General features: G+C 42.8%; 4 protein-coding genes across 6 annotated transcripts in view; 3 read left to right on the forward strand and 1 right to left on the reverse strand.

Moving 5' to 3' along the window:
* Positions 1–964, forward strand: part of LOC134197669 (uncharacterized) — a 3032-nt gene extending 2068 nt beyond the window's left edge. Inside the window, exon 1 of the mRNA XM_062667015.1 lies at positions 1–964. This exon is cut by the window's left edge and continues 2068 nt beyond it. Coding sequence (XP_062522999.1) covers positions 1–947 — 947 coding nt within the window. The 3' untranslated portion in view covers positions 948–964.
* A 2122-nt stretch (positions 965–3086) lies between these two features.
* On the forward strand, positions 3087–4368 carry LOC134197670 (uncharacterized). Its single transcript, XM_062667016.1, has 2 exons — positions 3087–4267; positions 4335–4368. The coding sequence occupies exons 1-2, from the start codon at positions 3087–3089 to the stop codon at positions 4366–4368; spliced, it is 1215 nt and encodes a 404-aa protein (XP_062523000.1).
* Positions 4369–4425: 57 nt separating this feature from the next.
* LOC134197329 (uncharacterized) lies at positions 4426–6306 on the forward strand. The gene has a single exon (XM_062666624.1). It carries the CDS (start codon positions 4467–4469, stop codon positions 6246–6248), a length of 1782 nt encoding a protein of 593 aa, XP_062522608.1. The 5' UTR covers positions 4426–4466; the 3' UTR covers positions 6249–6306.
* Positions 6307–6717: 411 nt separating this feature from the next.
* The window catches only part of LOC134197241 (zinc metalloproteinase-disintegrin-like lachestatin-1), a 17185-nt gene continuing 13902 nt past the window's right edge, over positions 6718–10000 (reverse strand). For all 3 annotated transcript variants that reach the window (XM_062666526.1, XM_062666525.1, XM_062666527.1), the window contains exons 19-30: positions 9998–10000; positions 9865–9945; positions 9750–9803; positions 9502–9565; positions 9267–9372; positions 9094–9213; positions 8949–9027; positions 8364–8456; positions 7925–8295; positions 7796–7860; positions 6865–6970; positions 6718–6805 (exon numbers count right to left, since the gene is read on the reverse strand). The exon at positions 9998–10000 is cut by the window's right edge and continues 102 nt beyond it. In XM_062666526.1, coding sequence (XP_062522510.1) covers positions 8134–8295; positions 8364–8456; positions 8949–9027; positions 9094–9213; positions 9267–9372; positions 9502–9565; positions 9750–9803; positions 9865–9945; positions 9998–10000 — 762 coding nt within the window. In that variant the 3' untranslated portion in view covers positions 6718–6805; positions 6865–6970; positions 7796–7860; positions 7925–8133. The remainder of the gene's footprint in view (positions 6806–6864; positions 6971–7795; positions 7861–7924; positions 8296–8363; positions 8457–8948; positions 9028–9093; positions 9214–9266; positions 9373–9501; positions 9566–9749; positions 9804–9864; positions 9946–9997) is intronic.

The raw sequence follows: 10000 nt of genomic DNA on the forward strand, positions 1-10000 counted from the left end.
CAAACGTACACGTTCCGACTTCACTGCTATTGGAAGAATCTGAAAGTTATCTTCAGAGTTGTTCCTTTCTGAAAAACGAACACAGTCATTTGCTTCTAGATTTCAACAACTCGACTCAACGACAAATTCAATCAAAACTCGATGCTGATTTATTCAATTGTTTATTGAACAATGCCAGCTTGAGAGACAGAGCTCGTTTAAATTCCATCAGTACACCCCATGCGGGAGCGTGGTTGAGGGCAATACCAAACCCTAATCTCGGCCTTTCCATGCTTTCTCATGAGTTTGTCATTTCTATACGGCTCTGGTTAGGGATTAAGATGTTTCCCTCTCCTCCAACTTCGATCCTGTGCACTTGTCGTCAACACATCGATCCTTTTGGAGATCACCTCATCAGCTGTGGTACAGGTCCAGAACGCACCAGAAGACACAACGCATTGGCAGAAGTCATTTTCCAGGCGTTATTAGTTGAGAATAAAGACGTGGTAAAGGAAGTGAGATGCAGTGGTAGTGACGAAAGTCGTCCAGGTGATGTTTTTCATCCTGACTTTTTAGAGGGCAAACCAGCTTATTTCGACATAACAGTCAGAAACTCATTGCAGCCATTGTACGTGACAAAAGCAGCAGTAAGGGCTGGGGCAGCAGCTGAAGCAGGTGAAGAACAGAAGGACACACGTCACGAAGCAAACGTTCTGGCAACAGGTGGTCTTTTTTACCCCTTGGTATTGGAAACATTGGGTTTCTGGTCTCCGTTCAGCATTAAAACGTTAAAAGCTATTGCATCTAAAACTTCAGCTGTCAGCGGAATTCGATTCCATCAAGCTTTCCAGAATTTGACGCAACAACTTTCGGTACAGTTGTGGAAATACAATGCAAGGATGTTGTTCAGAAGAATTCAACTTGAAGTACAGGACATTGATAGTTGGGATATACCCACCGTAGCGTAGTGTAGAATTTGGTAGTTAGTTCTATATATATATATATATATATATATATATATATATAATATACCTATAGGCCTTATACAAGGTTCATTAGTAAAGCATAGTACAGTACAACAAATCAAAGATTCCTAAGTTTAGCCCCTTATACACACAGCTTGTTTAGTTACATAGAGATTACTCTACATTACTCACTTCCACGAGGCATAAGGATGACCAAACCTTGAGACACCATGCAGTATATATATACTTACACATCCGAGCTACATTTAGACATCAATATGAACTTAGCTGCTAGAATCTATGAAAAGATACAAGGTAGATAGTTATTTAAAAGTATCACTCACTAATTTAATTATCATACATTACCCTACTTATATATGTATAGCTACTGTATTCATCATACACCTACCACACACTATAGCTACTGTATAGTACACACCTGATCCACAGCTAGTTGATGGAGAAATTAATGCTAATCCTCCAGGGTAGTAAGTGGTAAATGCTCATCATACAGCTAAAAGCTATGAACCCACAAACAGCAACTAGCTCCAACTGCTAGCTTCCACCGGTTACTCTGCTTCATCCTGCAAAAAACAATGAAGCATATAGCAATATAACTAGACTGCATGGATACACACCAACAGATAGATTGATACACCATACAATGCTGGACAGGTAAATGTGGCTGGTTGGCCACGGCCAGTGACACAATTCCCTTAATTAGGTGCCACTGACAGGTGACTGACAGGTGTCACCACAAAATGCTGATGTCGTCAGTCAAAGGTCACCGACCCGAAATTGTTACACAAAGAAACAAAGAAAATGCATAACATTCATACAAGAATGCTACAAATCAAATCCTATTTCTAGTCACTGTACAGTCGAATAAGTTGAGAGTTATGACACCAGCTTGCAGTGAAACAAATTGCATGGTTTACAGCTGGCGAGGCTCAACAACAGCAAAGGCTAGGATGATGGCAAGGACAACAGAAGGACAAGCTAGGGAAAGAGGATGGTGATGGGAAGGTGCCAAAATGCACATGCTGATGCTGTATCACAGTTTCCTGTTGTTTGTAACCAAACGTTAGCTACATATTTTAGGGTTGGCTACATCAGTTGAGAGCTTTCCTCACCGTGTAGTTCTTGCTGCTGGCTGGAAATCAGGATGTCTGCATACATCCCATCCCATCAACCTCTCAACAAGACAACATGCGCAGAAACTGAAAGAATGTCGAAAATTTTGAGGTTATACAGTACGATGAGATTAGCCACACAGATAACGATGATTGGCCATTTGGCTTCTGGCTCCACCCTCAGTTATCTCATTGATAACACCAAAAACCTCAGATGACGAAAGCAAGCCACAACATGCCATAGAAACCAACCAACTGTGAAAGCAATTTCATGTACGAACCCATGCGCAATTCATCAGAATTTGGTTCTAGATACAGTTTCTACTGGGTGCATGGCTCTTACAGAAACTTATAATGACGGTTCAAATAGCATCCTCACCATCTCTATTTCCCATTTCCTTACTTTTCCTTTATCAATATTTTAACTGTAATCAATCATGTATAAAGCCTTCCAATAATCATGTAAAAATTTGCTCTGTTTCTAGATGCTGTATATTAAAAAGTGAATAAAACAACAACTTTGTTCTGTCTTTCAAGATGCAATTCGCGGTTACTAAAAAACCAAGCAGCATTAGAAAGTTTTATTAGGATCTAAACAGCTGTTATATTTGTGTACACCGTAGGGAAGATTCTGAAGCACCATGTAGAAGAAATCAGCACACAAACACAAGAAAAACAGACAAACAAACAAATACATAGACAAACAGACAGACAGGCAGACAGACAGACAGACAGATGAAAGCTGGGTAGTAGCATAATTTTTTAGCTGCTATGTGTACACATGTGTATTTTTCATGTAGCTTGTGAACTTTACCTTTTTGCCTTTTACTGATGAATTATGATGTTTGAAATATAAGTATTGACAGACAGACAGACAGACAGACAAACAGACAGACAGACAGACAAACAGACGGACAGACAGACAAACAGACAGACAGACAGACAGACAGGTGTAGCATCCAAGACTTGAGGCCTTGTTGTTTTCGCCTTGCTTGTCCGTTCTCTGGCAATGTCTTCTGCCGAGAAATGTCCATACGAGTCTTGTCATGTTTCGGACACACTGAAGAGAGTTCTGTGTCATATCCGCGATGCTCACGACCCGAATCTCCTCCCAGGGGATTTCATCGCTCGCCTGAATCTTCTTCAGTGCTCATTCTGCAAAAGATGGTACTTGAAGTTGAAACAACACACTTCTCAATGCCGTTCTCGGAAATCCGTTTCTGATGGTCAACGGTCAAGTCAGGGCCATACTACACTCGGCGCATCGTCACCTCCTGGAAGGAACGTCCGGAAGACCCTTTCTGAGTTGCCGCCGTCTCTTACAGTGCCGGATTCATTCTCTGGAGATTCCGCTTGTCATAATCCACCTCAGCGCGTGTCCCTACAGGATGCCCATGTTGACCTAGAGACTGCAGCCTGGAACATTATCCGGGATCTGCCCTCGGATGCCATTCTCAGGGCCATTCCCCCACGGGTTGTACAAACTATCAAGCCTGCTGCACGAGCACTCTTTCATGACTGTTGTGCTGTGGCCCTTCGAAAGATCCATGACAATCCCGGTGACGAGCTAGCATGGAAGCTGCTCTTCCTCATTCCACGCATGATTCTCACGCCTATGGTCAGGGGAGGACGTCATGGCTTTCGTGACGTCAAAGTGAGGTATCAGAAATTTCTCAGTTGGAATTGGTCGGATCTACTTCAGCTAAATGGATCAACTTCAAAGAAGACGCCTCGTTGTAGTGATGAAGCACGGAGAGCCGCTACCCTGAGGTTGGTGAGATGTGGAGAGCTTTCAAGAGCTTCCAGGTTGTTAACCAGCAAAGGCCTAGCTCCTGCCTCAGAAGATACCACAGCAAAGCTGGCTTCCAAGCACCCTTCCAGAGCCACGGGGTTGCATCTTCCTTCTTTGTCTCAAGATTCAATCAAACTGTCAAGCTCAGCGCTGTTTGATGCCATTAGACGAGCTCCACGGGGTTCTGGTGCAGGTCTCTCAGGCTGGCGCTTCGAGCATTTGAAAGTTCTACTTGAAAACGAGCTCACAGCAGATTGTCTTTTTTCCGCTTGTTCGGCTATTGCTAGAGGCATATTGCCTGCTGCTGCAGTAACCCTCTTTTCTTCATCTCGGCTAATTGCTCTGCCCAAGTCCAATGGCGACATACGACCTATTGCAGTTGGTGAAGCTATACGCAGGTTGACAGCTCGAGCTATATGTCAACAAAAAAAGGAACTGTTCTCAAGTTTCTTCTGCCCCATCCAGCATGGTGTGGCAACCGAGTGTGGCACTGAGCTGATTGTCCATCACATTGAGCTACTCCTCCAGTACAATCCCGACTGGGTTGTATTAAAATCTGATGTCAGAAATGCATTCAATTCCATCAGCAGACAACAGATGTTGGAGCAAGTGGTCGGGTCATTTCCAGATATCTTGAATCATGTAGCTCAGATGTATGGGAGGATCAGCCCATTGGTATTCATGCAAGGTATCACTCCAGTTACAATCGAATCTGCAGAAGGGGTCCATCAAGGCGACCCGCTGGGGCCAGTTCTATTTGCCACTGCCATTCATTCTGTTCTAAAAGATCTTCAGGAGATGCATCCGAAGGTTCGTATCTTGGCATACTTGGACGACGTCTTTGTACTGGGTCACCCTACGGATATTCAGTCTGCCTTTCAAGATCTGAAAAAGTCTTTTTTTGCCATCAACATGATCATTGCAGATTCAAAGTGTGAGATCTACTGCCCTTCTACACGTGATCCTGTTGAAGGCTTTGACTGCATACCAGTCACTGATGATGGAGCCATCTTTCTTGGAGCACCCGTAGGCACACCTTCATTTGTTGCCTCCTCTTGCTCGAACATCGCAAAGTCAAAATTCTTACTGTGTAACGAACTTGTTCAATTGGGAGACATACAGAGTGCCATGCTCTTGTTGAGAGGCTCTCACGTCCCTTGCCTGAATCACTTGGCACGCTCAGTTCGTCCTGAGTTGCTCACACAAGCAGCTTCAATTCACGACTCTCAGACAAGAAAGACATTTTGCCATCTACTTGGGTTCAACGAGATTGAGGACATGCCTTGGCGCCAAGCTGTTTTGCCAATTAGACTTGGTGGCTTTGGCATGACTTCGTTGGCTTTTGTGTCGCAGCCTGCCTTTGTTGCATCCTGGGCTCACGCCATTGTGGAACTGCCTCTTCGTTTTCCAAGTCTCTTTCCAGCTGTTGACAGCCTAGTTAATTCAACTACTGGGGCTCTTAATAACGCCCTGACCCAATCTGTCCCTGATGGAAAGCATATTTCCGAATATCTGACATCTGCAGGCAAAGTTCAGCATCAGCTATCCATGTCATTTGCTCGCTGTGAGGCAGAAATCTTGTTCACAGATGCACCCACAGCCCGAGATGCCGCACGACATCGATCTACAAAAGGAAAAGGAGCTGGTGCATGGCTGAACGCAATCCCGACTTCAGAAGTGCTCGCACTAAATTCTTACGAGTATCGTTTAGCGTCCTTGCTGAGGTTGGGCTTGCCCATTCCACTTTCTGACTGGATGACAACATGCAACTGTGGTGCCTCCCTGGACAGCAGTGGGTACCATCTGCTAACATGCAAAACCGGTGGAGGGCCAGTTTGGTCGCACGAATCGCTCGCATCAGTCTGGTCTGATTGCCTGCGGGAGCTGCACATCCATCATCGAAGGGAACCGAGGCATCGGTATGCCAATTCCAATGACCGGCCAGACATTGTAGCCTTCGACTCAGACTCTGGGTGCAATGTGGATCTGGACATAGCTCTAGCACACCCATGGAGCTCGGACATCTTCCCTAGATCTTCGGAAACAGATGGCGCCGCTGCTGAGAGAAGAGAGGAGAGAAAAAAGTCAAAATACGAGAAGGATTGTCTACCAGGTGGAACTGCTGTCAGTCTCATTCCTCTGGTTATGGAGCATTTTGGACGCTGGGGTGTCATGGGAAGAAACTTCCTGCAGAAACTAGCAAAGAAATCATGTGACGAAATTGGTAGACCAAACGCTGCAGAGTTCCTTGACTTTTGGCGAAAAAGATTCTCCCTTCAGCTGCAAAAATGCAATGCCAAAGTCATACTGAGGAAGATGGCAAGCTTGTCAAGTGACACAAGTAGCGCTAAGTACTCAACCCAGTTCTTTAGCCACTAGGCTGACCTGGGTTATCTTTTAAGTTAAGTTGTTACTGTTTTTTAGTGCTTTTTCCTGTGTACTGCAGCACCTAAAACATTATGTCATTGCCTAGCACTCTTTGTATGATAGATGAATGTTTGAAAATATATGTGAAAGACAGACAAACAGATAGACACGGACGAACGGCCAGACAGACAGACAGACAGAGAAACGGACAGACAAACACTGGGTACGGGTGACTCTTACAGAAACTCAACCACAGTTTAAATAGCATCCTCACCATCTCCATTCTATTCTCCATTTCCTCTTACTGTCTTTTTTGTTTATCAATTTTTTATCTAAACAAGAACAAAACAATGTAATAAGATGTACTGGTGCACGTACGCATTGCCAACACACACACACACACACACACACACACACACACACACACACACACACACACACACACACACACACACACACACACACACACACACACACTAACCATCTAGAAATGACCTCGAGTATGAATGAATGGACTTGGAGACAGACTACATATTGTTGATGCTTCCTTCCAACTTTGTATGGCTATACTGAAGGCACAATATTTCCATTGCTCAATTTGTCTATAAAACTTATAAATACTTATTACCAGGATTTGTTCTTAGAATGTTTCTAACTCATTAGGATTGCATGAATGTCTTGATATTTCAACACCTTGTGTTCGTTTGCTCTTTTTCAAAAATAAACCAAGACACCTGCATGGAGTTATGAAAAGACAAACAAGCTAGAGAACCACAAGTCACACATAACAAAATTCATGCACACACACTACTGCATGGTCAGTTGCTTTACTGTCATAATCACCTCTGACTATTATTACTATGTACTCTGATAATTAGTCCTTAATTACAGTTGTTTCATCCCAAATCTTTCGATCCTACTGGAACCATGATGGCCAGCTCTACTACAGAAACTCACAAATAGCCCAGACTAGATGCCAGTGTGTAAACACACGACTTTCTTACATGCAGTCAAGCTACAGCCTGCTCTTCCTCGCTACCTACAACTCAAATTTGGAAATGTGGCTAGCAATAACAGAGCATTCCTTATACCTCTTGCAGGCAGTTACTAACTGACCAATAACTTGTGCATAAAAACACTGACACTAAGTCGACAAGAACATGCACAGTTAGAGTGACAAGCCCTCGACGTCGTTTCAGAGTTCAAAATCCGACCACTTCCTCTATGGCGACAAAATACATTCTCGTTGACCACATCCTGGTAACTATACACTGAGACGTACCCAATAGGGCATGCTCTCAATGGCAACAGCAGCACACGTCCAATGGCAAGCACTTATACTCTCTGTGCACTTACAGTCACACATACGACATCATTCCAACCACCTGGTAGGCTTATCTCTGTATATGGTGTTTCCACAAAAACTCTAGTTACTCTAAAATTTAGTTTCACATTTACAAAATCCAATGTGGAAATCATGCATGTATAAGCACTTCTTGTAATTTTGCTTTGTAATCGATATCCACATAACAATTAATAATCACGCCTTATTGACTCACCTCATAAACAGGAACACCATTCTCGGCTTCACTGAAACAATTCATCGCATAACGACCACCCAGCACTAACAGTAAACAATGTTTACACACAAGCAGCAGGTGAGTCATGCAACATCAATACACATTTACCTCAGTATTGCGATGTGCTGCAATAGCAACAAGAATGAGTCCAAACCAAGACCCAGCACGTTCCTCAACTGCAGTGCTTCAATCCAACAAAGACCCGACCACCGTGTTTCTCAACTGAAGTACTTGATGTGTGTGACTTGAAGATGACCGCTCCAATTGTCAGACTACTGTTTGTTTATTTATTAAGTTACGAGCTTATTTGTTATATATTATTCATTGGAAACTACATTAACAATTAACTTATCACTGGATGTGTTCAGCTCTGATATACTTGGAAACCCTTCCAAACCCCATACCATGCTCTTACCTTCTTTGCAATCGGGTTCTTCAAGCCCTTCTGAACAAGAGCAGCTATTCAAATTATTACACACCTGATTGAGGACAAATGGAGAACACTGAAATGCATCCGAACCTCAAACATAACTCAAAAACTGCTAACCCCATTTCCTGAACAAACGTTTCCAGCTTGGTCGGTGGGACAACTGGGTACTGCTAGAGTATTAGGGTTAATACATTTCCGAGCTTGACAGATCTGAAATCAATGCAATGTGTATGGTCACACTCACGATCAAACAAGTTATGATATCAATAAGTATTAATTATAACCGCAACAATTCCAAAATGTGTTTTCCCATTCAATAATCCACACCAATCTAAATGCATCTAGTGGAGGAAATTGTGTGAACAACTTTGATTCTGAGATATCAAAAGAGATGCTACTGTGGCACACAATTCTGTGTGTGTGTGTGTGTGTGTGTGTGTGTGTGTGTGTGTGTGTGTGTGTGTGTGTGTGTGTGTGTGTGTGTGTGTGTGTGTGTGTGTGTGTGTCACAGTGTGTGTGTGTGTGTGTGTGTGTGTGTGTGTGTGTGTGTGTGTGTGTGTGTGTGTGTGTGTGTGTGTGTGTGTGTGTGTGTGTGTCACAGTGTGTGCATGTGAGTATCTTCTGCAAAGCTACTGTGTGACACCCACACACTGTACATCCCACTGTCCATAACACGCAGTTCTCAATATCTACATTTCCTACCTTCTCTATGCCACATTTTGTCCCATCTCTCACATATCTTATATCATTGGCTACGTCTTCAAAAGTAATTTCAACTCTCCTAATTAATTAATTAACACTCATTAATAATATGTTCACACACATTGCAACAATATGTCAAACACACTTGCATATAATTGGATTAATAGCATTGGTTGTAATTTGAGTAATAACAACTGCTCCACTGAGTGAAACAATTGTCACATTCTCTCCTCCTTCACAAATAAGTACACCACACTCAACATCTCTGAACAAGAAATCTGTTTTATATGAAAAATATGAAACTAAATTTCATCATACAAGGCACCACAAGGCACAAACGATGATTCTGATGTGCCACAATTTCCATCAGCAGTTCCTCTTATGTTTATTAAATCGTAGCAAAAATCATCAGCCTTTCTTGCATCTAGTGAAATGGATTAATTAAAACATTTGCCCCAAGTGACACACACACACACACACACACACACACACACACACACACACACACACACACACACACACACACACACACACAAATGTAAAAGCATCTCACTTTCTCCAAAGATTTCTTTGCATTGAAGATCGTGTGTTTCACATTGGCCATTATAGCAAACACCCTGCATACAGAAAAACTGTTTACTTTGTGCAAGGCCAATAAGATAAGACCTTACAGTTATATTTCTGTTCAAGCATGCATCAGCTCTCATTCGTGTGTGTGTGTGTGTGTGTGTGTGTGTGTGTGTGTGTGTGTGTGTGTGTGTGTGTGTGTCATTGTGTACTAGCTAAACATGCTAATCATACCGCAGGACTTTCAGAGCATGGACTTAGATCTTGCAAATATAAATTGTCCGGACACTACAGATACAAACAAATTACAACTAAAGAGCCGACAACAGCTACACTATAAACATCTCACATCAGCCGACGACCCAGTGCAAAACTCCTCCAGATCACAACTATTAATCAAACTTCGACACAATGAACCAGAACTTGCAAACTACACAAATCATCGTAAAGACATACAAAAACATCAGGCATAGAGACTACACCTT

Source organism: Corticium candelabrum, chromosome 22, assembly GCF_963422355.1.
Source record: "Corticium candelabrum chromosome 22, ooCorCand1.1, whole genome shotgun sequence".
Taxonomy (NCBI): domain Eukaryota; kingdom Metazoa; phylum Porifera; class Homoscleromorpha; order Homosclerophorida; family Plakinidae; genus Corticium; species Corticium candelabrum.

Bases quoted from the DNA above. Each gene is read 5' to 3' on its own strand.
- LOC134197670 (XM_062667016.1), top strand. From the start codon at position 3,087: ATGTCTTCTGCCGAGAAATGTCCATACGAGTCTTGTCATGTTTCGGAC. The intron at 4,268-4,334 runs GTTGACAGCTCG...TGCCCCATCCAG, and splicing joins GTTGGTGAAGCTATACGCAG to CATGGTGTGGCAACCGAGTG.
- LOC134197329 (XM_062666624.1), top strand. From the start codon at position 4,467: ATGTTGGAGCAAGTGGTCGGGTCATTTCCAGATATCTTGAATCATGTA.